Here is a 27687-nt window from a genome sequence, read left to right on the forward strand (position 1 = left end):
TTGTAATTCCATGGTCATGGCAAATTAATGAGATATTAATAGACTTGATTTAAATTTACAAAGGTATTATTATTTTTATGCATTATATTATTACAGAGTGACTGTAAATGTGACATATTCCTGTTAGGAAGTTGTAGATGAGATCAAAAGCAACAGATTTTGTCATATGAAATTACTTGTACCGTAAAGTTTGACCATAAGGGTGCTGCGGACTACCTAGCGGGTTACCAGGGTTCCAGCTCGAAAAGCAGGAGTAGGAACGGGGTGGTTTTAATCAGTAAGAGTCTGACACTCCCTCTGGCCTCGCCCAAGGCGGGAGAAGTAATTGGATGATTTTAAAATACGGAAATTTTAAGACCAAGACCTTTAGACTAATGAAAAAACGAATATACGCTTTGTTCTTCTGGATCAAAGTTAGTCTAGTGGGTCAAAATAATCCGCACCTAATCGGTGGGTATCCATAACCCTTGGTAACGGCCGGACCGCAGGTAAACGTGAAACACAATGTGTTTTCTATTGTGTCTTATAAACCGGCGATAAACACGAGATTAGTATAGTTTCCAGTTTAGTACATACATACTTTATGAGATATGAAAGCATTTCAGCTTTATTTACAATTACGTTTAGCCACATCTAAAGCAAACACTAATCTTTAATTTAGTAAGACATTACCTAAACATGCAAATTATTTCAAAACACAAACATACAAGACACGTGTATCATTTATATGTAATTATGCTTATTAAAACGTAACATACATATAAATATAATCGAATGAATGAATCGCTTGCATCATGAACTTAGAAATCGAATATTTTGTAAAGAATCGAGATATCGAAATGTTACGTTACAATCGATAGTTTTATAACCTAAATAAAGTGTTAGAACATGCTCAGTGAAGGGGAAACTGTAGCAAGTTCACATCCATCGATGTTTTGACAGATTCTTTGGCAATCGCATTACGATTCGATTACAAAAGTCATGCAGCTAACAAAAGATCACCCGCTTAATATTGCTAAGCTATCGTTGGTAATGGTAGACATTGAAATTTTAAAACTAGAACCATATTGTAAAAAAAAACAATTTGTTAATAGGTTTTAATGTATGGAGACTAATGCTCAAACCTCTCTCTGTGTGAGAAAAGGCCTATGGTCAGCAGTTGCCACTTACAGGCTGTAGATGTGGTTTTAATGTGTATGGTCATCAATAATAAGAGTGTGTACCAAAAATCAGATTGATCTGTCGTCAGGATGGGCATGACCCAAACAAGTTTGTTTGTTTGTCAAGTTTGTTGTAAAACCGTTTAAAAAAATCAATGAATTGATTTCATGGTTGGTAACTATTTATCTAATAACTGTGTAATGTGTCACAGTTTCGATTCCCGCATGGTACACAATCTCATTCATCATGGATTCGTGGTTTGCCACATTCTTTATGTGATTTACGAATGATTGTTCCGGTTTTCGATATGGGGCAAAGTTTAATAAAATGTACCTATATTTTATTGCTTTACGCAAACCGGTTTTACAAAAAATGTCAAAATAACATTTCCTGATTGGTGGACGAGTATTTTAAATATGCTGCCATCTATTTTAAACCATTACGATCTTTAGACACATTATCAAAGTATTAACGTTAAAAATCTATGGTTAAAATTTTTAAAATGGGAATTCTATGTAAATGGTTGCACTGGCCGTTGATAAAACCTTCTAATTTTGAATAGATTTGAATACGAAGACGTTATTTTGTGTGACAACCTACAACGATGAATATTGGTATTCATTTTTGAAAGTTGTTTTTCTAAACACCTACTTACATAGGCACTTAAGTCTGTAATAAATAGGAATTCAGGTAATAAATAAAAACAAAGTCACGCCTCTTATCCCCGAGATACACATTACAGCACGTTAAAAAAACACGCGGTTTTTTATGATTCCTATCGAGACAAACGTAGTATACCTGTATAAATATAAAGGATATTCTTAAATTATCTGTATGTAATTTAAGATTTATGAATATCTTCTGGGCAACAAATGTCAAAAACGTGGTAAACGCGCATAAATTTTGATTTAAAATTTAAAATGTTCGACGTTATATTACACAATGTCAGGTTCAGGTTGTTTTACTTTTTATAACTATGAGTATCACGGAATAGGAAGTATTTGTTAATGGATCGCGTCTATAAAATGTGTTTGTTAGCATCACTATACTAAGTAAATAATTAACATAACGTGGAAGTTAGTGAACACCGTTTGTTATAATTTATCGCAGGTATCAAACTAGTCGCGTAGCCTCGAAAAGAACTCGTTTTTGTCTAATGTTAAGTAGCCTTAATCGATTTCTGTGGTTACAAATAGTTGTGTAATCGTTTTATAGAAAAACTATTTCAAAAAGCGGTTAAAAAATAAAAATGTCGATGTTAAGTCACTGACTGTCTACACGTGAACAATCAAGTATTTGTTGTCAACATCTAGGTATACTGTGTCAGAGCTAGCACTAACACAAAGTAGATGCGTGCACTTGAATAAACAAAACAACAATACAAGGATTATGTGAAAGCGAAGCGCACACGAGCAAGCTAGTCGTACTCACGAAGGGCATCGCGCCGCGTGACGTCCGCTGTAAACTAGCGTGAAATGTAACGTACTGGGAACAACACGGCCGTCTCAGCGCTGAAGCCGCAGCACTCGCACACTGTGAGGTAGGAGTCGTCACCCGCCTCCTCGAAGGTCATGGCGCGCGCGCATCGCTCGGAGACCCTTCGGCCACTGAGCGCGCCGCGGCCGCGCACGCGCCGCTCACAACACACCACACTCACCGGTGCGCCGTCGCTCCCAGCGTTGCCGTCGGGCTCGATGAGGTCTCCGTACGCGGGCATCGCGTCCGAGTACCCCTCCTCTTCCGTGTCGTCGTCGCGCGACTGTGTCGGCGAGGGCGGCGCGGGCACGGACAGCCGCTCGCGCGCCAGCGCCACCGCCTCTTCCAGCGACCCCACCTCGGTGCCTCCCCTCTCTCCGTCATCGTGGTCCTCCGAAAGGCAAGCCGACGCTTGAGCTACGAATGCAATTCGTCTGCGTAGTGCATTCTCCGGGCTAGGGTCCTCCACAGGCTTTTCCATTTCCGGCTCGCTGTTGCGCTTCCATGCCGACTTGGAAAATGGTCTCGTCGCAACAGGGTGTTCTACAGCAATAGGACTCACCGGAACAGGGGTTGGTAGTTCTGAGTCAGGGGATGTTATATGGGATTGCTCTGTCGTGGTTGTATCCGTTGCGGTTGTGTCTACTGCAGATGGCTCTGCTTTGGTTACCTCTGTTGTGATTGGTTCCGTTGTGGTTGACTTTGTTGCGGTAGACTCTGATGTAGTTGGTTCTGCCGATGAAGGTTTAGTTTCCGAGGGTGGTTGTGGTGAGTCACTAGCACGCTTCTTACCAAAGCTCCCCATCCGGCGCATGAAGGTGTTTCCCTCCTTTTTCTTCTTGTCGACGCTGGGCGAGCTGTCGGTGCTGCGTGACGCGTCGCTAGCCGCGTCGCGGTTTTTCTTATTTCGCTTACGCATCGTGCGTTCGTCGCGGCCGATCTCACCGTCTGAGGCAACGGATTTGGAGGAGCCTGTGCGCTTGATCAAGCCGATGTGGAAGGGCGAACCAGGCCGGAACGGCGTTCGTAGCGTGTGTAGAGTGCGACGAAGGCGCGAGGGCGCGGGGCGTGCGGGCGACGGCGAGGCGGGCGGCAGGGGGGGTTCCTCGTCCCGCATGGTGGTGCACGGAGCGCGCCGCTACGACTGCCGCGAGCCTAGCGTCCAGCCTGCCGCCGGCGGTTCGGCCTTGTTCCCTGATATCTACCTACTACGGATCACTAAGTTTCGACTGGCGACTACGACGTGATTGTGTAACTTAATTATAACACTAATTGACAAGGTACCGTTAATTCCAGACTTTTCAGAAACGTCGAGAGCGTTATGAATGGACGTATGTCGTCGACCGAGTTGCAAAATGAAATATAGCGTTTACATTGAGGATTAAGTGGGAATCAAAAATGATAAGAAATAATTGAGTCATCTCACCCAGCGCATATCGGCGGGCCGTGAACCGCAGTGCTGCAGACCTTGCTCTAGTGACAATCAACAGATACTGGCGTTTTTTTGTCAAAGCGTCTGAAGGATTGAAAGGCGAAATGTATACTAATATAGCGTGCGAAATTAGATACCCTGCATAAGCCATTCATTTTCTCGTTTGCACTCGGAGCCGAAGGTCGTATCGGTGTCTTGCCGTAATATTAAAATCTCAGCTTAGTCAGTCACACGCAATGTTTTTGTGGAACGCCGATTAGATATGTTAATTATAATATCCGCCTGAACGATTTTTTTGGACGAGGCCTATTTAGTGCGTGGGTTTTATGTTTTATTCCAAGTAAAAAACAAACCATAATTACCTCACAATTGTTAGCTTTACCGTAGACGATATAGTAACTCATTGACTCACATAAACAACAACAATTAAAACATCGGAAAACGGTACTTAATATCGGAAATTTCCTCCAAATTAGTTCAAAAACCGGTTGGGGTACACATGAGCACATAATGCGTATTATTCCGTATCGTTTGAATGTCGTCAGTCGATATCAAAAGTAACAGTTTTGTGGGGTTTCTTTCGTTCACGAGTCCATAGAAATGCCGTAGCCTGAGTCTCGAGTACGGGTCAACAAGTTCTTCGGGTCACTGTATACAAGACGTGGCGTCTATTTCGTGGGTTTTTGGGGATAATATTCGGTTAGGTGTTGTTTATGCATGATTGGTGGCTAGTGGCTAGCTCTAAGCGTATCAAAACTGTATTAGGTCACAGGTCTTGTATAAGTAGGTACTTATGTTATAGGAATATTTTAACATCTTTTTTTTTTCTTTGGAAACATATAAGGTAGGTACTTATTTTGGTAATTATATATGTAATATATTATGTGGCTTTTACGTGATATTTATACTGTTTAGGTTCATGTACCGTTAGTGTTTTAGTCAATTTGGTTGATAAAATTTGACACTATTGGAATAAATTTTATCGGTCGGAAAAGTGTTTACTATTCGTCGTCATCTTTAAACTCCTGTTTCATTTTCAATAACACAAGCTTTACCTAAACTTACCGGAAAAGCTTATAATAGGAAGACATAACACATTTAATTTATACTTGATGGAAATACGTACGCAGGCAAACATTCAGTTGACGCACACATATTTAAATCATTGGGCCTATTTTAATCAGATAACATAATTAATTGTATCGTCAATGACGATGACCAGCTACGATTGGAATCCATGACGTATCCTTATCAAAAATAAACCTTAATGAGATACAAATTATAATTTTAAACAGTCAAATTGTCAATGTTAAGTTTTAACGTAGTTTGGTTATGAATGTTACTGCCTAATTTAATTTTAATGGCGGCCATTTAGTTTCAATATAAAATATTTTGTATAATATCTGTTATTGATCGTGAAACGCAGAACTTAGTTTAATAAGCAGTTATTGGATTGGTGTCTCGGGTTTGTTTCTCGGGTTAGCAAAAGTATTATGGAAGATTTTTCGGTCTTTCGAAAGAAGATGCAAATTGTAATTGCATCCGGTGTATGAATATAAAAAAAAAAAATCTAAAATATAGACCACACTGATACACTATGGACTAAATTCCATTGATTTAATAGTTACCCAACAAATAACCCTAATCATACTAATATTATAAATGTGAATGTTTGGATGTTTGTCCGCCAATTATGCTAAAATTACTCCACAAATTTTAATGAAAAAATTTGGCGGACAGACAGAATGACTTGCGTGGTAACTTTTTATTTCGAAGTCGCTGACAGAAGTTAGATATTAAATATTTTTTTGGTTAATACAACTACAATACACAGAAAATTGAAAAAAACTGAAAGTAACTCAACATCTGCGGATGAAACGGAAGTTTTTTTGTAAGATATAAGATTTCTAAAGATTTCAGAAGCTAATTGAAATACCTAAGTATTTCAGTTAGCTAGTTTTTTGTCGATGTTTCCATGTTTTAACAATAGTGAAACCATTTACTTGTTCGTGTTGCTAACGAAAATCAATTACTCGGTTTTAAAAAGTATAAGATTATTTTGTAGGTTGTAGGAATACCGAAATCTTCTTAAAATATTTTACTAAGTTCATCAACAAAATGGAGCCGTAAAATCGGGTTCGTTCGACAATACGGGGTAATTTTGATCCAAACTTTTAAATCTACTTTTTGTTCTATATTCCTATTAGGTAGGTATAGGATTTCGATCAAAGTTACCCCAGTGGGTCAAAATGACCCGAACATACCTGGAAGTTAGTTTTTTCGTTTCATTATTTTTATACCAATTGCCTTTGACTAAGCAACTATTAGCTGATGGGGCAAACGTAACTATTGGTTAAAAACCCATTAGAACAAAAAAACAGTTAAATTCTTAATTGGTATGTTACATTCTAATAATTTACTATACCACTTAACTAGTGAAGTTGAGACCTGTTTTACTATGAGAATAATTAAGCGTAATCGACCATAAAATCAATAAGCATAAGTTTGAAAATGTCTTGCACATTATTAAATAATAAAGTTTGTTTTCGCTTATCAACTGCTACAATTACTTTAATTACTTTTATCATAATTATTATATGACGTGGGTGAAGAGGCATACGATACTCTTTTTGACCCTCGCGAAATTTTAATTTATTCACAGTTAGTGTCAAACGTTTATACCTAATAATATTATTTTTAAATGTGTGTGGGAGAGCCATGCTGCGGCCTGAATGGGCCGGCTCGATCGGAGTGATACCACGGCCTCACAGAAAATCGACGTGAAACAAAGCTTGCGTTGTGTTTCATTGTGTGAGTGAGGTTACCTGACGCCCTATTACCCCCCCCCCACTCTTCTCTATCCCCAATTCACAACAACCCTTAAATTTCTAACCCCCAAAAGGCCGGCAATACACTTGTAACGTCTCTGGTGTTTCGGGTGTCCATGGGCGGCGGCGATTTGTCTGCTCGTACATCCATCATAAAAGAAATCCTTTGCTATCGTCACTTATCAGACGACTTTAATAAAAAGTAAACGGCTGTTCGATGATCGGTTATTCCTTTGTAGTGCAAAGGCGTGACGTCATAGTGTTATGAGTATGAAAGGATTCGTTTAAGGCATGAGGCAAGATGTTGAAACGTACGACGATAGTACGATACAGGAAATATCAATGATCGCCGTAACTACTCGTAATGTGTGTAGTACACTGTACAGTCGGCGACAAAATATTATGGAAAATTAAAATAGAAATTTATTTAACAAATAGTGGTAGAATAACGTCAGAATACCAATTATTGATTATAGGTTTTCACGGATAGAAAATACAGTATTTATGAACTGGTCACTCATAATTCAAACAAAAGTATCTTTAAGATTAAAATATAATTACAACAAAAAAAAAACATAAAACAAAAAGAACTCAATGAATCAATTAATTAAAAAAATCTTGGTTGAGCAATTGAGCATCCTACGTACCGTACAAGTTTGAATGTTTGTCCTTCAATCATGTTAAAACTACTAAACGTGTTTTAATGAAATTTGACATACAGTCGTGGTATGAGCTGACTTGGGTGAAAGGATACTTTTCATCCCACGGGAACGCGGACCACTGGCAGAAACCAGTCAACAATAATTTAATGAGTTTTAATATTACAAGATCATTGCACATATACAACGAGTAACAAAAAGGGGGTATACATATCAATTGCACGGTTTCTAGATAACATAACAAACGATACGGGAAGGGTTTTTTAAACTCATGTTTTCATGGTACCAAGTTATAAATTTTTCAAATCGCGCCGGCGCATCTTGATGTATATGGGTATTTTGTTACACGTTGTACATATATTGAGAATTGTTTTTATATAACGACATAACTATGTTTAATTTCATCATACTTGCCAAGACTATCGTACATGAACAAAAAAAAAATAGTAACTATGTACGTTTGATACTAACTGTACCTAGTGATGTTTACCAAAAAATACTTTTGATGAATGACAATTTTATTGATGCTACACTTCATAACATTTCTTAGAATAGCCCAATGGGCAATCATTACTCGTATGATAGGTAAATGACCGAACTGGCTAGTTTCCTTTGTTAAAAGTAAATTAATTCGTCTTTTTTCGTTAATCACTAGCTTCTGCCAGCTGCTTTGTCCGCATTCCCGGGGATAAAAATTATCCTGTCACCCAAGTTACCTATGTCATCCTCATACATTGTCTGTATATCAAATTTCATCAAAATCTGTTCAGTAGTTTCAGTGGTGATTGACAGACATACATGCAGACATCCAAACAAACAAACTGTCACATTTATAATATTATTAAGACTGAATTAAAAGTCATTGATCTGACCATATTTTTATTTTTACGAGATTTTTGGTCACCGATATAAGACTTCACCATTTCGCGCAGTTCTTGGCAGTTTCTCGCCAATTATTACTTTTATTGAATGTCTATTAATAAATAACATTTATACGTACTATTATTAGATATATTGCTACGAGATCAACCACGACACTTAAAAATGTTATAATCAGCTGTGCCATACATTTTAATATAATTAAAACGAAGATAACACGTGCATCTACACGTTCATAGCAAAATCACACACAATCCCATTGCTACAAAGGCTACTTTAGTATCAAAACAACAATTTATCGATCGACTAACAATTTGCAATTTTATTACAAGTCGAAAGTTCACATAAGTGCGCATAAACGAAACAATTAGTATTAAAATGTTACGTAAAAAAATATAAACATGTGAATTTTTGTGCGAAAAAAGATTGAAATGCGCAGAATAGCTAGGAATGCCTCGATAACCTTAGTGACGTATGTATGATGCGCACGCGACTGGCTGAATGCCATATTATCAGGTTCAAGTGAATTGCGTAGAAGAGAGGAGAGATTGCGTTTGTGTACAGGATGATGTGTTACAAGCTTTAAAAATATATTATTTTAAGGTACTTACTTACCTAATTAACCCTTAAACCGCCCAGTTAAATCAATGACCGTCCCCCCATAAATCGTAAAAAATATATCTACACTAAATAAGAGGCAATCGTATGAGTAGAAAAATCATGCATGTTCTTTGTCGACATGAACAGGGACACGCAAAATATGTGTTTAAAGGCAGTTAAAGGGTTAAATTTGTGGACATAAGACATTATTAATTAGATAGTTGATTGAGAGAAAGGTGTACATACATACCTAATTCTTTCAACTTCAGTTACATATGTCAAATATATCACTACATAGTATAAAACAAAGTCGCTTTCTCTGTCCCTTTGAATGCTTAAATCTTTAAAACTACGCAACGAATTTTAATGCGGTTTTTAATAGATAGAGTGATTCAAGAGGAAGGTTTATATGTATAATACATGCATAATATATCATCATTGCACCCATGCGAAGCTGGGGCGGGTCGCTAGTTCTAATAATAAACAAGATAACAATACATCATTCTAATGATAGAAATTATCAAATAATACAATATCAATCATCATTATTAAGAGATAAAACATATTAAAGTCCAAAAGACAATTATAATCTAATGTATTATGTAACGTAGTTGTATGTAATTTGTAGGTGTGCCTACTTATGTATATTTTTACACATTTACACACATACTTCAATAAGTACAGATAGTAAGAAACATTGTCGTGTCGTGTCACCTGCATCTACTTATCAAAAAGGGGGTAGCCAAAAGGTATTTATCTACCGATAAACTTTATCAAATACATTTAAAGGTGAAGGAAACGGTGCCAAGTTCTTTTTGATGCAGATTTTATAAAAATTACTGACTTAGTACGATTTTTTTTCAGGGGGGAAAACATCCAATGACTTCTCTCGCCTTGGGCAAGGTGAGAGGAAGTGTCAGACTCTTACTGACTAAAAACCACCCCGTTCCTACTCCTGCTTTCCGAGTCGGAGCCCCGGTAAACCCGCTAGGTAGTCCACAGCTCCGGGACTTAGATTACGATGTAAAAATCATCATCACCATCAACAGTCCCTGACAGTACCTTTTATTACGACTTGCTTCAAAAGGGGCCTAGCTTTTTGGGATAAAAGACTAGGGAGTGTGGACCACCCCGGTGGCCACCCTCTGCACCTGTAAGGGGCACCGAGTCCTCTAAATAGACCTACAGTACAGTCCTTGACAGTACCTAGTGTACTGCGGGCCCCTCTACGTAAGTGGATTTGTTCTAATATCCACAAATAACATGGTGCTGCTAGCTTGAATTGGATTTATTAATAACTGCATTTTATATTTTATTACAGAAATATTATCATTCTGTATATGTACAGTTCAATGCAGGTTCTACCGATACGCTCCAATATAATCTCATTTTTTATTGTTCTTGATAAGTATGGATATTCAGTTCGTTCATTGCAACAGTCAATCATGCAGTGCAATGAGTGTCATGCTTAACGTTTTTTCGTCTCCCCAATCTCCCTAATTCTTGAAATCCCTAACCCGCAAAAGACAGGTATCGCACTTGTAACTCCACTGGTGTATACGGGTGTCCATGGCAGCACCATTCGTTTACCAACAGATCCGAGATTCGTATGCTCGTTTGCCGGCCCATAAGTAACAAATTTTCTGACAGACAATTTTTGAGTAGAACCAGACACTACATACAATAAAGCTCTCATATAAAGAATGCATAAAGGCAAAATACCACTTATAACTTTTCAGTCTATCGCCAGGAAGGGAGTAGGTACAATTTCAATTATCCAAACAAACAAACGAGGCAAGCGAAATAAAACCGTTTAAAAATGCCATTCCTTTCAAAATAACTCTTAGTGGCATTAACCAAATAGGATAAGTAGGTGTGTTCATAAGAAACAATTGTTCTTACACTAGTTATTAGTATTTAGGTATAATAAGCTACTTAGAATATAAAGAAAAACCACTTAAGAAGTGTTCAAAGAAGCCATAAGTCGTCAGTCGATTAAAAGGTCGTTGAACTTTGAAAACTACTTACTCTCAGATTTCCACTCAGTTCCGCATCATAAGCTTCTTCGGCATACATCATTATAATCAAAATCCTTTTCAATATCAGTTAAAACAGTATATTTTTCTTTAAAATAACTTCACATACACATTATTCGATTAATCGATATAATTCGTCAGCACTTTGTCACATCACTATTATTTTTTATTCAGTTTGTTAATTATTCTATTTACTTAATAATTACTGTTAAGGTTGATGACCTTTACAATTTATCTAGTTAAGAAACTTATTGGCATTGAAATGCCTTTATTTATGCCACATTATCGTTTTAAACGGATACGGAGACGATATTGTATTTTTTTATTTAATAATGTATAAATATATTGTTAAATTCCTACACTGTAGGGAGGTAAACGCGACACTAATCGACATTACACGTGTCTAATCGGACTATCGGTATTTTTATCAGCCGATATCGATAAGGTCTGCATATTCTGCATGATAAGTAGGTACGTCTAAATAGCAACAATCAGTATACAGGTATATTTCGACCTTTAATTTTGACTGTGACAAACCCGGAAACATTATTCATTAGTTACGTGAGTAATTAAAATTTTAATGACCATCTTTTATTTCAAGTCATCCCTATTTTCACCGACTAGGATAGAAAACTATCCTTGCTTTTTATGGGTTATCGGATGACATACATATTCTATTTACTCAGCAAAAAATATCTCCTTTTTATCCTTTCAATCAAAGTACCTATAGGTTATGTTATCCAGAACCCCATGCACAAAGCAGTAAAATATGATGGATAATAATAAAAAAGGGTAGTTGTAAAAACGCACCTGGGACAGCCATCTCCCATTCCTCGTGGTCGACATGTTACCACTATACTTCGCTTTAGTCTTCGATTCGAGCAATTTCTCTTTTTGCAACAAATGCTCGTGGACAGTTTCCTTATTCAAATGCTTTATCATATTTCAATTTACATTAAAAACAATCACAACAATTTAACACAATAAAACTAATTATTTCGTATTTGCATTTTCTTTTTCAATGCGCGAAACTGCACTATTGAGGAACACTTCCCACAGAGTAAAAAGTTTATCATGCGAATGCCAACACAACCTCTTTGCGTGTTAAGAAAAAAAAAAGAAATGTCAAATAATGGCGCGAAAAGCAAACTTTATAAAATTAAAAGCGAGTACACACAAGTATCTTTATCTATTGAACGCAGCGAAATAAGCTTCGCCGTACATCATTGTCTGCCCTCTTTGATGATAACTGGGAGTACATTATATGCCTATTTGCAGTACAATATTAATTTTCAGTAAAAGATTGTTTACCGCGGTTAGCAACGCAGGTCAATGTGCAGTTAACAATAACAAAGCTGTTATTAGCTTGTTATAAATCATTCATTGAATTATATCGCTTTTTACTCTGGGTGGGCTAGTGACGAATTTCGCCGATAATAGAATTAGGCATACATTTATCTGAATTCTAAGTTAATTAAAACGTATTTATAAATAGACATTCGTACTCATTGAAAACGTGTGGAATCGGCAAATATTACATCATTATCTTTTTGCTATATGTATAACCGAAGTATCGGCGAATTTTAGTGTTTTAGATTGCTGCTAAAATAAATTCATCCTAGCATTAAAGAAAATCATTAAATTTTGATTTGACGTTCCACCAAATACCTTCATTATCTGGATTTAGCGCATCTCCAGACTAAAATTGCCAAATTTTATCTCATACTAAACTACTATTAATTTTATTAATAACCACTAAAGTATAACTTCGCCTTAACACGTAAAAGAAGAATGCCGTTACATTGTAATGAATTAGAGTATTCTGAAACTAGGTGACATACACAAGTGGTATTTATCACCTAATCCCATTGACGGCACATCACCTAGTTATTTTCCACATTTTCTTTACATATTGATAATATTAGATAACTATACGTCGAGTGGGGTGGAATAACCAATTATTGATACACTTGTCTAATGATGAATGAACATCATAACATTACGTTCTGAACAATGAGCACCTAGGCACATTTGCAGCGCGGGTCTGCGGATAACAAGCAAGGATAGCTCGCTGCCCGACCAGAACCAGACCCGTGCGTACGGCGCGTCGAGTTCCACGAGCGTTTCAAAGAGCCATCAGACCACCACAGATGTGGCGCAGAAGGGCTGATGCCCGACGCGGAGCTGCTGGCAACTAGGTATAGTTTACCGGGGCTCCGGCTCAAAGAACAGTATTCAGAACGGGGTGGTTTTTAGTCAGTAAGAGTCCCCCATTAAAGAAAAAGGCACGCAACACAGACAATTTTCTTATGGAGCCCACATCTCCAGGGAGGATTCCTGTCAAGTAGATTATAGTAAGCTTACCCTTATGAAAAGACCTTTGTTCATCTGCAGGTAATTTCTGTCTGATGATAAATGTTTTTTTATGGGGCAAGCCCGCCACATCCTCCCACACTGCTGCAACTCCTGTAAGCCAGGATCTACAGTAGATACAACCATGAAAACACACGAACATTGAAGTCCCAGGCGTCCGTTATCAGCGTCCCAGGGACATGAATAACTGTCTTGGATCCCGCAACGAAATAAATCAAAAGATTATTATTAAAGGAGAAGAAAATGAAGACGATATAGTATTGGTAACAATATAGCCCTACGTATCTACAAACGGATATAATTACGAATTACTTTGTTAGAATTAAGTGTAAACTAGTTAATGAACGGACCACGCACTTCTTAGATGACCCGCGAACTTGAGATTATAATAGTTTACATCAGGGGTGGCCAACAGGTCGATCGCGATCGACCGGTCGATCTCGAGAGCATTTTTGACCGATCGCGGACCAGAAATTAAGAAAAAACTTCAAAATGTTTGGTACTAAAGTATGTGTACACATAAATATTTTGTATAAAAGGTCGATCGCGAGGAACTTTTAGAAAAAAAGTCGATCGCGAGTACATATAAGTTGGCCACCTCTGGTTTACATCGACGCCGCGAGGCGCCATTGCGATAACATTCATATACGAATTATACAATCGTGAATCGTGATTCGTTACTATAAATAATTAACACTATTTTTATTAAATTCTCCGTTTTAAGAGTAATTTAGTGAAGATCTGAATAAATGCGTAGAAATTTAACCCTAGAAAGATAGTCTGCGTAAAAATTACGCATGCAGTTGCGAAATATAGCTCTATCTTTCTTAATAGTGGGAATCCATAGATGTGCGTTTAGGACATCTCATTCGTCGCTGGGAGCTTCCATATGGCGCAAGTGGCAGTAAGGTAAGTATAACCGATTTTAAGATATAACGACCCCATGCGTTAAAATTACGCATGATTACCTTTTACGTGACTTTTATGATTTTGATTAGTATAATATTTTTTTTATTTTTTTGATGTTATTGTAATTGTATATCATTACTAACATTAACAGTTTCTTTTATAGATATTGGTGCAACAATGGGAAGTAGTAATTTGGACGAAGACCGTATCCTGGCCAGTCTCATGCAAAGTGACGACGAGCTTCCCTGTGAGGATACCGATGGTGAAGTAGGTGACCATGAGAGTGAAGATGACGTGCAGAGCGACACAAAAGAAGCTTTTATAGATGACTTAGAAGTAGACAGAAGAAAATACTGAAGAACCTGTAGTAAAAAAAGGCATTTACTGTACTTTTTGCCCTTCTAAAATAAGGCGAAGGGCAAATGCGTCTTGTAATGTGCCAAAACTGTTTGTAACCGATTTTTATAGAATTCTATGTTCCCATAATATGTATAGGATATTGTTATTGTTGATTATGTGAAAAAAAGGATGATTATCATGGTTAAAAATAATTTATAGTAGTAAAAGTAAATGTTAAAAAGTTTATTTGATTTATGACTGAAGTTTATAAGTTTGGTTATTTTTGATTAAAAAAATATTTATAAATATATTATCTGCAGTTTAAATTATTCTTATATATGTGTTAATATATATAACATACAATTTTATTGAAATAAATCAATAAACAACAACCTACAGCTAAATAAAACACATGCGTAAATTTTACGCATGAGTATCTTTTCCGTACTACACAATATGATTATCTTTCTAGGGTTAAATAAAGTTTGCCAAGTCGTAGATATTGCTACCGTATGCTACGATATCTATATTTAAAATCATAAATATTGAGATGTTTCCTCAATTAAATATTTTAGACTTGGTGTGAAACGTTAAGTAATAATTATTAATATCAAAATTAACTGGTCTTCGTATAATTTAAATAGCGTTTTATAATCTAGCTAATTCAAGTTGCCTATAGGTATTAAATACGCATATTGGCATAAAAATACAACGATTCAACTGATGACAATTTGAAAAATACTCGTTAGAAATAGGTACATAGGTACTATGGTTTTCTTACATTTTATACATATAGTGATACTGTTAGTGAACGAAGGGTTAACTTTTCTTGCATGGTTGTAAATTAAAATACCTACTTCAATAATACTTATTAATTTACTCAATATACTTCCATCTATCTCGCTCGGCTGCTAATTAGACTTTTCATCTATTGGAATAGTCTGTTTGTAATATTGAAATAACCGCTTTTTACTATATGCATATGTATAGAAGCATATTTACGATACATATACCGAAATGTTTGTCTGTTTGTTATGGCTGGTTCTAAACCATTTCTACATAAATACAAATTAGTTCTAGATTTACTATCATGAATGATAAAGATAAAGAAGGTACCTGTAGTACATAATAATTAGTAGTACCTATGTAGCCAAAGGGAGTATTGAAATCTTTATTGGCATAGGTCGGGAGTTTCAAAGTGGTTATACTGCCGATACCCTACCTACTCGGAGACATTTAATAATTACTTAAACTATTCCTTAGTAACGATTTTATACCGAAAACAATTGCTAAAGACTAGGTTAAGTAACCATTATATGACTCTGAGTACAGCAGTTAGTAAGTCAAGTTAAGGAGAAAATTCAATAAACATTTATTAGATTAGCCTGTCTACACAATAATTATGATGCAGTTCAAAATACATAAGTACATAAAATATGTGGGTAATGGTATCTTTTTGAGTTTTTCGGTAGCAACTACATAATCTACCACATTCATCTATCTGTGACATTATCTAATCACTGAACAGTATGAGATTTTATTTACTTACACAAAAGATTTCTGTTTATTTGCCCATTTGCATAATATGTGGGTACTTACTACTTACATAACAATATGTAGGTAGCTACTTAAAACAATCCTAATGTGTTTTTATTATCTAAATAACACTTACAAACGAGACATTTCCACCGTATAGTAAGTAATAAATAGATAAGTAAATCGGTACATTTTTAATTCCTCACAAGTACTAGTAACTACAACTGATAAATAACATGATAACAGTTATTTACAACGTTTATCAGCACAGAACAAGTGTTAGAATTATGTTGACATACCTATTTATAATACTCGCAGACGTCTTTCAACATTCATCCTTATTGTACATACAGCCTACAGCTCTGCATTAGATGACACACTTTACAAAGAAAGGTGCATTAGCCGCGCAAAAGAAAACAAAAGAGGTTAATTTTAGCGCCATCTCTTATTACACTCTAGAACTAACTCATAAATTATAAAAAAAATAGTTAAATAATGGATTTAAGCTACTTACCATTGTTGAAAATGTGAATTTCTTCCTTGTGTTGTATTTTGGGCAGCGTAGGGAATGTTTTTTTGCTAGCACAGGAGGGTCTTGACGTAAACTTGTGTCGGGATCTCGCGAACTGACTGCCGCGATGCGGGCGACGGCGGTGCACATGTTTTGCGCCTAGATAACGTTATAACTATGTTTCTAATGACTGGTTTATGGGCTCGCTATGGTTTACTATTTAGATTACTTATAGTTATCTCTGCTACCGTAGTTTTTTAAGTACTTCCTAGTTTTTTTTATTATGCTTAATCTTGACGAGTTGTTTAAGATTGTTTATTTTAGACTTTTCTTAGATTTTTTTCGTCTTCTATGTTAACCAATTTTTCTCAATGAGGGTAAATTTATAATTTCTGCCATTGAGAAAATTTAAAACGACCCACGTTTTAAAGTATTTGTAAATCTGTGACAAAGAAACTCGAACACTCAGGAATATTTTGAAAATGGAAAATCTCGCGGTTCGTATATCGCAGTAGGTAATTATTACCTATTAAATTATGGAAACAATTCTCAGACAATATCTATTGAAATAAGAAATTTCTACACAAGGAGACATTGCATTTATACCAAAGGCAAGCCAATATGGTATGAAGACAGGATTTAGCATTAGAAACGAACATTCACAAGGTAATTTCAATCTTTTACTGATACATTTTAAGTTGAAACTGGTTCGCCGATGTCAATTACTGAAGATTATAGTAACAATGGCATGTAGACACAAAGATTAGGTCTCTAACAATGTATTTGTCTCTAACAATGTATCTAGTTAGTTTAATAAGTGAATAGTTAGGTAGGCACTTACTGACGTAGGTATAGTAGTCTATAGTCGTTGATGTAGCCCCATTAGGATTTTCTCCTGTGTCGTCGTTGGTACGTTTGCTAACATAAAAACATTAGGTACCTATATTGTCATAAAAACATTACCTACATCCAGACCCGGAACAACAATTCAATTTGTCGCACTTACGTTCAATGTGTCACACAATAACGCCTTTGGTGTTTCGGTTGTCCATAGACGGCAGCGATTGCTTACCATCAGGTGATCCGTCTGCCCGTTTGCCGGCTTATAACATAAAAAAGTGTGTCAAAATTAGCAAGGCACAAGGCCAAAGATTTCCATGAAGGAGGGTCCTTACACTCCTCTCTGCGCCAAGCTTCTTGCGGCCAGTCAAGCAAGAAGCTATCTAGTTCGTCCAGTCATATTCTCGCCCAAAGAAGTCAAATCCATTTCAACACGGATTCAGTTGATGTAGGAACGCATTTAATCATTACGTTATTTCTTTAATTATTACTTAGGTATTGCTTAAATAGACAGTTTTATTAGTTACAAGTACGACTGCCGTGCAAGGGATCTCGGATTAGATTTCCGGGTCAAGCAGTATTTTTTTTACCGGGGTCTTTTCGTTTTCGAATCTCTCAGTAACTGTGCGGAGTCTGGAATAGACCCCTGATAATACGCTGTATAGCAATGGCTTATGAAATAAAAATACAATTTTCTTTCCAATTGATTTATTAAAAACAAAAAAATCTATCTACAAACATAATTATAATTAAGTGGTTTATGATATAATAATGTGAAAATGTGATGGCCGTATTTCGTATTCATTGAGAGACGTTATAGGAAAAACATCTCTATTACTACAAGACGTAAGGCTTTTTTCATTTAATCAAAAATACTTGTCTTTATTAGTTTACAATTTTGAGTTGCGTAATACGCAGTCAATCTTTTGAATTTGATACAACATCAAGGTTCAATTTTGATATTTCAAAATATTATTATTTTAATATTTAATGCCATTACCTATAATGTGATGTTATTTATAAGTTAGTCATTCTCAATTTAGGCATTTACAATAATTGAATATAATTAGGTACCTAAGTACCTAAGATATCTCTAAAATAGCCAAAAAGGTACTCTATTTGGCTTCCAGAGTTTGTAACACATGTTACTGTATCATTTTTTTTATATTCTCACCATTTGAAGCGACATTATTGTCTTGCAATCACAAAGTTAGAAATCCATACAATTTTAATTTCTTGCCCAAATACACACAGCATGCATTCGAATAGCAATTTCACAAATATTTCAACCGCAATTTTGATATGGGAATTTAGAATAACGGTAAAATTCCCGTTTTCCTAGTCAAAGATTTAGCCTTTACATAAAAAGACTATAAGAATAGTAATATTCCACGCATAGGCTTTTATGCCCTCTCTAAAATATTGACAAAACCAAATTACTTAAAAGAATTAATCTCTTATCAATCAAAATAACCTAAAAAATAATATTAAGAATGTAACAATTAATTTTGTGACATGATCAGGGTGTTTTTCTGTGCTTCCAATTACATTTAACAAGAATACATGAGTATGTTGTAGAAATGAGTAGATACAGTTTACAGCTTAAAAATAATTACTTAAATAAACACGTGAAACATTTTCATGCAAGAAATATTTAGAACATATTTTTATAATAACTATGGTGAGACATACTAAATTAACCAAAAATCACTGTTTACTCACGTAATTTAATGGAGAAAAGCTCTACTAGTTTCGTCTGCGCTCACTGCACTCGATTTAAGAGTCCCTGTGTGCCTCGAAACTTATAGAGCTTTTCGCGATTAATATACGTGATTAAACCGTGATTTTTAGCTAATTTAATATTTAGAACAATTTCAATATTAGAAAGTTTGTAGTAACTGGTTTACATCATGTAGATAACCACCATTTTGTACGAAACTGCACATGTAAAGCAATGATATCTTTGGACATGAAAACAATGCATTAAAAAACTAAATTAAAAGGAACTCTATGTGGCACAGCCTGCTTCTATAATGAACCTTATACGCTAACGCAAAACGTTCAAATTGGCAAACTGATTAAGTATTCCCGACAATGTTAATTTAGTTTTACTGTTTAATAATAACCCACCACCGCAATTAGTAACCCTTTCACTTACAATTTTAGATAATTTCACACAAATATGGCAACAAAATCAATTATTTTATTTCTATTAAGTTTTATTAGACACCTTATCATTTTAAACTAATAAATAGGCAAGAAATGTCAGTCTGTACATAGCTTTCTTTCCAAAATATTCTATTTTTTTATATCTAATGTAGTTTTGCGTCACTAGAGGCGCTAGTATCGCATTAGACCTAAAGATCTTAAAATTTAAGCCAGACAACATTAAATTATCTTCACAGATAGGCTATGAGGACTTAATGCATCATTGGCGCCATCTAGTGATCGCAAAACCTGTCCTTACAAACTATACGATTCAAAAATCGATTGAACTACATGTTAGGCCTTCGTTTAGGTCTCAATAATGTACAAGGTTCCCTTAGAACTAGGAGGTATATTCTACTCTATATAATTGGTACCTACAGTTATTACACCTTGTTCTTTTACAGTGTTAACAAAATTTACAAATTATCGCACTTTTTCTAACAGTTCATATAAGAAAGAGATGGGAAATGCAACCTTTTTCTAATTAGGTACTAAGATCTTTTTAGGTGACCTGTAGTCAATGTTGGTATATGACTTTTTGAATAGATATATTTTCAATAGGCTTCTTTGCTATCTCCTTTTTATACAACTGTTAAGTAAAAGAAGCGAATACATTAATTGTACAGTCAAACAAAGAAATTACTATACTATCTTTGAAGAAGTAATGTATTATCAAAAAACTGGGACAGAAGTTAACTTGTAGCCTTTGCAAGATGTTTATTATTAATAAAATAGTACGTTTGAAAGCTCTAACGTGAATGGCTACTGAATATAAAAAAGCCTGTATTGGACTTTCTACTTTATTATTGAGTAGTATTAAAGTTGAAAATTGAGAACGGAGTATACTAATTCCTTTGTTCAACTGTACATTATGTAAACTAAACCTATCCTTATTTTTTATTTTAAATCTAACTTAAAATCTATCATTGACTTGTTTTTATCGCATAATCTACTAGTTTTCTGGTACTGCTTCATAGACATTGGAAGGTCAATTTATGTACAGGGATTCGCGTCCCGTATATTATAGTTATTATCTGAATAGTAACTTAACCTAAACGTCCTATTTTATTATTGAAGATCATTTTGAAGGATATAAGCAGAAAAGAAACGCCAATCAACTATTAGTTATTTTATAGACCATCTGTTTGTAATCAAATCATTTGCAATCTGTTTATCAGCAGTTTGGTGATTAAAACCGTCTTACTTTTTGATGATTTTAAATGGCATGCTGTAATGTTTCGTTATTGTACCTTGTTTGCAAACTAATGATTATATTTTCTCATAGGGAATGGAGAAACAAGACAGAGTGTTGACTGTATGAATGAGTTTCAGTTTCATCAGATTTAAAGAAGGCTACCGATTTTTTGCGCAAATATAGGAAGAGGTGTTATTATCCAATCACTGTAGTTGTCAATAATTTAATGACCAATGGTGTGACATTAGCTAATTCCCTATTGAACGAAAAGACGAGCGGTTCGCAATAGCTCCATCTGGCGACAAAAAACAGTAGTTCCCAATTAAATTAATATGATGGACGATTACTTCTCGTTTATATCTCTCAAAATGATCATCAATATTATAATACGACCATTACAAGCTATTCATTATATACTAGTTAGAGTAAATACATTATAATGTTCACCTAAATAAACATATTCTGTAGTTTATTCTCTATGAAGTTACATACTTACAAATATAATAATATGTATATCTATTATCTACATCTATTACTTTTTTTTTTGCTTCCAATCCGTTTGATTATGACTATCTATACAATTTAATTAATAGTATCTTATATTTCAAATTGCAGTTTTCACTGTTTTTCTACAGAACTATTTAAAGTTAACTACTAAACATAACTAATAAATACGTGTGCGTATTCAATAAGGCTAATTTTGTATCATAAATCAACTTTATAAATACACAAATAAAACTAAAAGTAGGTAAGTATCTGATTTTGTGAATTCCGCTCAATTTGTTTTCAACTAAAAATACTAGCTATTGAAAGTATTTTTAATAATCATGTGCTATTTATTAGTCGAAATAACTTATTATTAGGTAATATCTAGTTTATATACACTACATTTTCAAGTGTATTCTGAGATCGTTCATTTCTTTAATATACAACTTATGTAACTAAATTACATCTATCTTAAGCTATATAGAAAAATATATATCTATATAGACTCTGTTAAAATTAGTTTTTCGACGTTAAATTACAATTATTTATGGCTTTAAGTTTAAACATATTCGAACATTATATGTACAGATCTGTTCGTATATAGTAATTAAAACTATTTCGACGTACTCCCATTATTTTAATTATACAGAAACAACTTATATTACTAACTTACGTAAATATATTTATTTAAATCTAATTCATTTGATTAATCTGAGTACTGGTTCGCCAATATTTTCAGCAATTATAATATGGAGTTGCTACTCATCAATGTGTGACGCGCAAGAGCTGATCTCAACCTATTTTGTAGACATATAAATTTATTTTCTTTCAGATACAAACTGAAAATATAAGTAGTAATTTATTAGTAACTTATTATATATTTGTCGATTGTTAAGATGTCAGATTCATTTTATTACTATTGCAAAGTGATGTTTTCTGTTACTTACCTTTTTGAAAACGCAAAATTTTGTAAATGGCAAAGTTTACAGTATTTTTGGGGATGCAAGATTTTTAAAATGTTTTTTAAGGAAATATGTCTACGAATTAGGTTTCAAAAATCAGCCATTGTGTGCCAAATGCCTTACATTCTAAATCTTATACTAATAAGTGTTACTTATGACGCATTCAGATACTTTGTTTATGATCTTCTGGCTGGTAAAGGCTACGGTGATGGAAACCATGGCGAAATACCATTATCCACTTTTTGGTTAATAAGTATAACATTTTCGTGTAATTAGCATCGATTGTCAATATCGCGAGATATTAGTAAAATGAATATTTTTCTTAGAATCGCGACTGATGTTTAAAAGAGATGGAGCATGTTTTATATTTCGGCTTTTGTATATTTTGAGTTATAAAGTATTTTTGAACCTGTAGCTATAATATTCAGACTATTCAGAATATACTGAAAACGTCATAAGTAACATCTTAACCTAATTAAACTATATTTTAACTTATATTTTATTTATAAAATTTGCCACCTATATGTATAATTTTAGATATATCGTAGTAAAAACAAATATTACCAATTTAGATATTGAATAAAATGGTTGAACTTTTCTATTTTGTTTTATAATTTTAAATTAGTGTAACCAAAAACATACAGGTTGATATTTTTTCCACGCTATTAAATATGACGGCATTTAAAATAAATAAAATATAACTTGTAATTAACCTATTTTAATTATTTTAACACGCTACGTTTTGAGAAGATTTGTGACGAACGCCCCATTTTCTATATATACTTACATAATTATATTATGTCTAACCTATATTTAAATTATATTTTTAATGTTACATCTACTTTCAACATTTATTGGGACCATATTATCATTTCGTAGTATATTTACATTTGCAACTCTTTGACTTACTTAAACCTAATTTTTGCTCATTTTAAACCAGGGATATATTACACATATTAAAGTTATCTTATAATAAATATTATCTAGAATACAGGATAACTTTTAATACACGTAAAGAAAATGAAGTTTATTTCATTTTAGTATATATTTTTTGTTATTGTTGTTTTATACTTTATTTAGATACTCTTGGCACCGTAAAACGGGGTGAATAGATACAGAAGAGGAGTAAATAAATGTTGGGAAAATGTTCTAACATCTATTTACCCCATTTCTGTGTCTATTCATCCCTTTTTATCGACTTTTAGATTTTTTAGTAAATGCAAATATATTTTTATTGTTATAATTTAAGAGCAGTTGTCGTTGCTAATTCTTTTCTTATTTCAAAGCACTAAAAGTCATCCTGTACATTTTTTTATATTTTCTGTTTTGTATTTTTTTTATACTTTTTTTGGTTTATTTTATAAAAATATATATCATTTACTTATATTATACTTAATATAATTATATACATAATACAGATTTTTAATCGGATCCATCGGGGATATACATATCACGCGTCATCCAGACCTGGAACAACTAGAAGTAAACTAAATTATACAAATACTTGTTCCATGCGGGAATCGAACCCGCGACACGTGATTTCCTTAAACTAGTTTAAATACTAATCAACTGCGGTGTCTTCGTAAGTTGGAAGAACGACTTTAATATAGCACTTTACGTCTATTGAAATAGAGTTAATTTTCCAAGGTGTTACAGCGTTGTTTCATTACTTAACTACTTAAAATTTAATATTTATACGGGCGCATACTCGAAAGCATCGAAGTAAAAATGAATTCAAGACGCACTCACACGCACGCATTCGCGCAGATTCGCGCGCGTCTTTTTAAATCCCCGAAGCAATCTGTGCATTACACTGTGGAGATAAGGTTGAATTTACTTAAACAATTTAATGTTCGCTTTGATGCACGAATGTGCGCCCGTATAAATAGATTTTAAAACTACTTATAACTAATTATATTATTTATAAACTACATATAATATAATTATAAACCTACTTAAGCTAAACACTACGTTTTTACGACTCGTTTGGCCTTACCTTTAAATGGAAACGCGACGATATTTACAAATTGGTCGCGTCCCGAACTTACTAATTATGAACATGCTGCCCCTTATTATAACGAATTTTTACATTCGTTTAAAAACAAAATTAAATTCAGTAATCACTAAGTAATTACCTATTTAAAGTAAAATAAAACTTATATTCTAATATAATCTCTTTTATAATAAGTTTTTATATTTATTTTAGACAAGAGCATTCGTAAGCTAATTTCTCTACATATAAGACTATAAACTATGATTTAATTTTGAAACTATGTTGTTAGTTGTTACAAGTACCGTAGTGTGAAGTTCTGCGGGTCTGAGTACGTTTCTTAGGGGAATCGAATACGCCTTTTGCGCAACCGATTGTCGCTATGTCCAGCTAATATGACAAAACTGTACGACATTACCATTTTTGTAACAAATAAGTTGATGTCATTGTCAATTATAGTTGTCAAGGTAATATCATCTGTATTCTAATGGGTCTAAAGGTTTACTTTAATGCACATCAAAGAGTGACAATGTAATTTTTATTGCCTTAAATGTATTGAAGAAGTTAACTTACGAATGTTCTAGCTTGCCTACCTATCTTAATAACTAGATCTAACCTAAAGTAACCTAATACGCGATTTATTTACAATCTATGCGCGTCTCTTAAAACTAATTTTTGTTCCTAGATTAATAAAAGTTTTGTGATTGGCTATTTCTTCAATAATTTCTGAGAAATATATTGAAGTTATATACAATTTTTATAACTAATGATTATGTATAAAGTCCTACGTTATTAGTGGTATTTATAAAGTTAAAAAGAATTGAAAATATAATATTAGTACGATTATCCTGAAGTTCAATAAGTCGTAGACTGAAGTTCGCTAATGGAAAATTATGAAAAATAATTATTATTTACTCTTGAAATTTAGATTTTTGTGTTATGTTTGTTTTGGAAAACCCTAGGATTATTATAGGGTTAAGCAAGGCTCGTAAGCATACAGATATCTTAGGGTCCAAATCGTACTAGAGCGTCAACTTCACTATGTAACATCCCATTGAATTGTGCGCGAGACAAAACCGCAAGTGCGGCCGCTTGTATTAGATTTTTACTATTACGCGGTTAAAAACCGCTACATTTCTGTTCTAGTACGCCCGAAGCCTTAGGTGTTTTAATTTAGGCATCAATTTATACCTTGCGTGTCACTAATAAAGTAGGAATTTACACAGCCTATATCTACTTTAACCTATATTAAGATTAACCGGCCATGTTGGCACTCGCACTACCTATAAAATGGTCTGACATTTTGAAACGCGGTTTTAATGTACAATTTTACGCGTTGTATGAACTTATGCTAATTTATGGACTATTTTCCTTTGCACATTCAACATATTTTTATGAAAATTTGTTAAATGTGTATAGGGGATGATGTTAATACTAATGTTGGCTATTTTTATAGAAACTGCAAGATTTGTAAGAGATTATTGAATTAGTAATCTACTACTGCCTTTAAGATGTTGGTATTGAAATCGTTCAGTCGCTAAATCCCGGACTTCTATAATAGCTTTTCAATCTTATCCGTTTGTTATAAAGTTGAAAATCTATTAATGAACTTTCTGATTTATCAACTGAAATTATTGTTGAGACTTCCAGCTCTGCACTTGATGTCAAGAGGCTCTCCTGAAGTTTACTTTTATTCTGTTTTAAGATTTTTGAATACATGAATGCATGTTCCTTTTACTCACTGAAGCTTCTATAAAAATAGTCTATAATAACTTAATCTATTGAATATTTATAACACTACTTTATTCCCGTTCTGCGATGTGAATTTTTACTTATATACAAGTTACTTATAAATAATTGTAGGAAAGAAAGCTATATACAGACTGAGAAGTTTCAAATAATGGTAGACTATCCGCTTGGCGGCGCTAGTTTCGTTTTAGGTTATGTCAGTTTGATAGTTCTACAGATACATTATTTTCGTATTTTCGGATGTTTCCTCAATTTTGTACAGATTTGAACTGTTACTACTTTTTAAATCTGATACTAGAAGGTACAATATAAACCTGTTATTTTTGACATGCTATGGTGACATAGCAAACCTAAAACGATAACAGTGCCATCTGACGGATTTTTGTTACATTAAAATCCAAAGTTCCCATTTTACCCTTTAATTTTGTTAACCAATTTGAACATTTCATTACAGTTTAGCGTAATACAATTCATTTTATACACAAATGTATAAAACATGCCATTCCATTCACTACGTCATAATTGCCCATTTCTTGATAACAACTATCGTCAATTCCATTAAAAATAATTAAAACTAAAACGTTTGTACTATACAACTAAAGGACAAATGCAAAATATCGAAAAACTGTTTTTAGAACACGATGTAAATAGACGTCATTATGCGATCCCAACAATAACACCTACGCTATACAGAATAAGATCTGTTTTTGCGTATCAAAAACCCTACATAGATGTTGCATATCTCCTCATTTCAAACCTCAGTAGAGTTCGATTTTAATTCTTATCGAAACAGTTGAGACTTTTTACCCAATTTACTTTAACATCGCACCTATCGCTGTCAAAACACATATACATAAAATATGGTTCATTCCAATGCTAAATGACGCCTATCTACTTCGTTATAAGGGTCAATTTCCAATATTCTCGTCCATGTTTTAAAACTTACATTATTAACAATCTAGGGCCGTTTCAGATTAGCGTATCTTTCTGTGCATATATCCTGTTGTTTCAGCATACGCGCTTACACGCGCGCTTCGAGAAGCCAAACTCACATAAAAGGACATATTTCGGCGTGACTCGCGTTCACTCGAGTTTAGAAGCGCGTCAACGTTCGTACAAGTTACGTGTATACCAAAAGGTGTGGCTTATACCCAACTTAATGTCATGTGCTTCCAAAAACTATCGTATACGCGCGTATAAAACGCTAGTCTGAAACCGCTCTTAATCGCCACGTAGCTCACCGATGACCTATGGTAGTGAAGGATTTGCCTTCAACGGTTCTCATACGGCGATTAAAGTGTTAGAATTATGTAGACAGCGCTACTTCGCGCGACCTGTTTAGCATATAATGCGATACATTCTCGTAAGTCAGGAAGGTTATCATCGTAGCTGGTAACACACGAACTATGCTCGGCTTGAGCCCCTTGTAGAAACCGCGCCAGCCTTCATGTCTGCAAAACGTGAAAATTTTAATTAGAACTTGAATGAAACGGTACAGGGAATGCATTGTACTTACCT

At 34.2% G+C, this 27687-nt stretch overlaps 2 protein-coding genes across 8 annotated transcripts in view; both read right to left on the reverse strand.

The window, feature by feature from the left end:
• The window catches only part of LOC118274449 (ras-related protein Rab-32), a 34308-nt gene extending 17317 nt beyond the window's left edge, over nt 1-16991 (reverse strand). The window contains exon 1 of one of the 7 annotated variants that reach the window (XM_050699177.1): nt 16743-16991. In XM_050699177.1, coding sequence (XP_050555134.1) covers nt 16743-16889 — 147 coding nt within the window. In that variant the 5' untranslated portion in view covers nt 16890-16991. Of the gene's footprint in view, nt 1-2592; nt 3770-4063; nt 4214-11063; nt 11419-11881; nt 12233-16742 lie in introns of those variants that run through there. The other 6 variants (XM_050699178.1, XM_050699179.1, XM_050699181.1 and 3 more) reach the window with 6 other exon arrangements.
• Nucleotides 16992-18270: 1279 nt separating this feature from the next.
• The window catches only part of LOC118273852 (mitochondrial folate transporter/carrier), a 39511-nt gene continuing 30094 nt past the window's right edge, over nt 18271-27687 (reverse strand). Inside the window, exon 6 of the mRNA XM_035591025.2 lies at nt 18271-27620. Within this exon, the coding sequence (XP_035446918.1) occupies nt 27476-27620 (145 nt within the window). The 3' untranslated portion in view covers nt 18271-27475. The remainder of the gene's footprint in view (nt 27621-27687) is intronic.

The sequence above is a fragment of the Spodoptera frugiperda genome, chromosome 15 (genome assembly GCF_023101765.2).
Source record: "Spodoptera frugiperda isolate SF20-4 chromosome 15, AGI-APGP_CSIRO_Sfru_2.0, whole genome shotgun sequence".
NCBI classification, from domain to species: Eukaryota; Metazoa; Arthropoda; class Insecta; order Lepidoptera; family Noctuidae; genus Spodoptera; species Spodoptera frugiperda.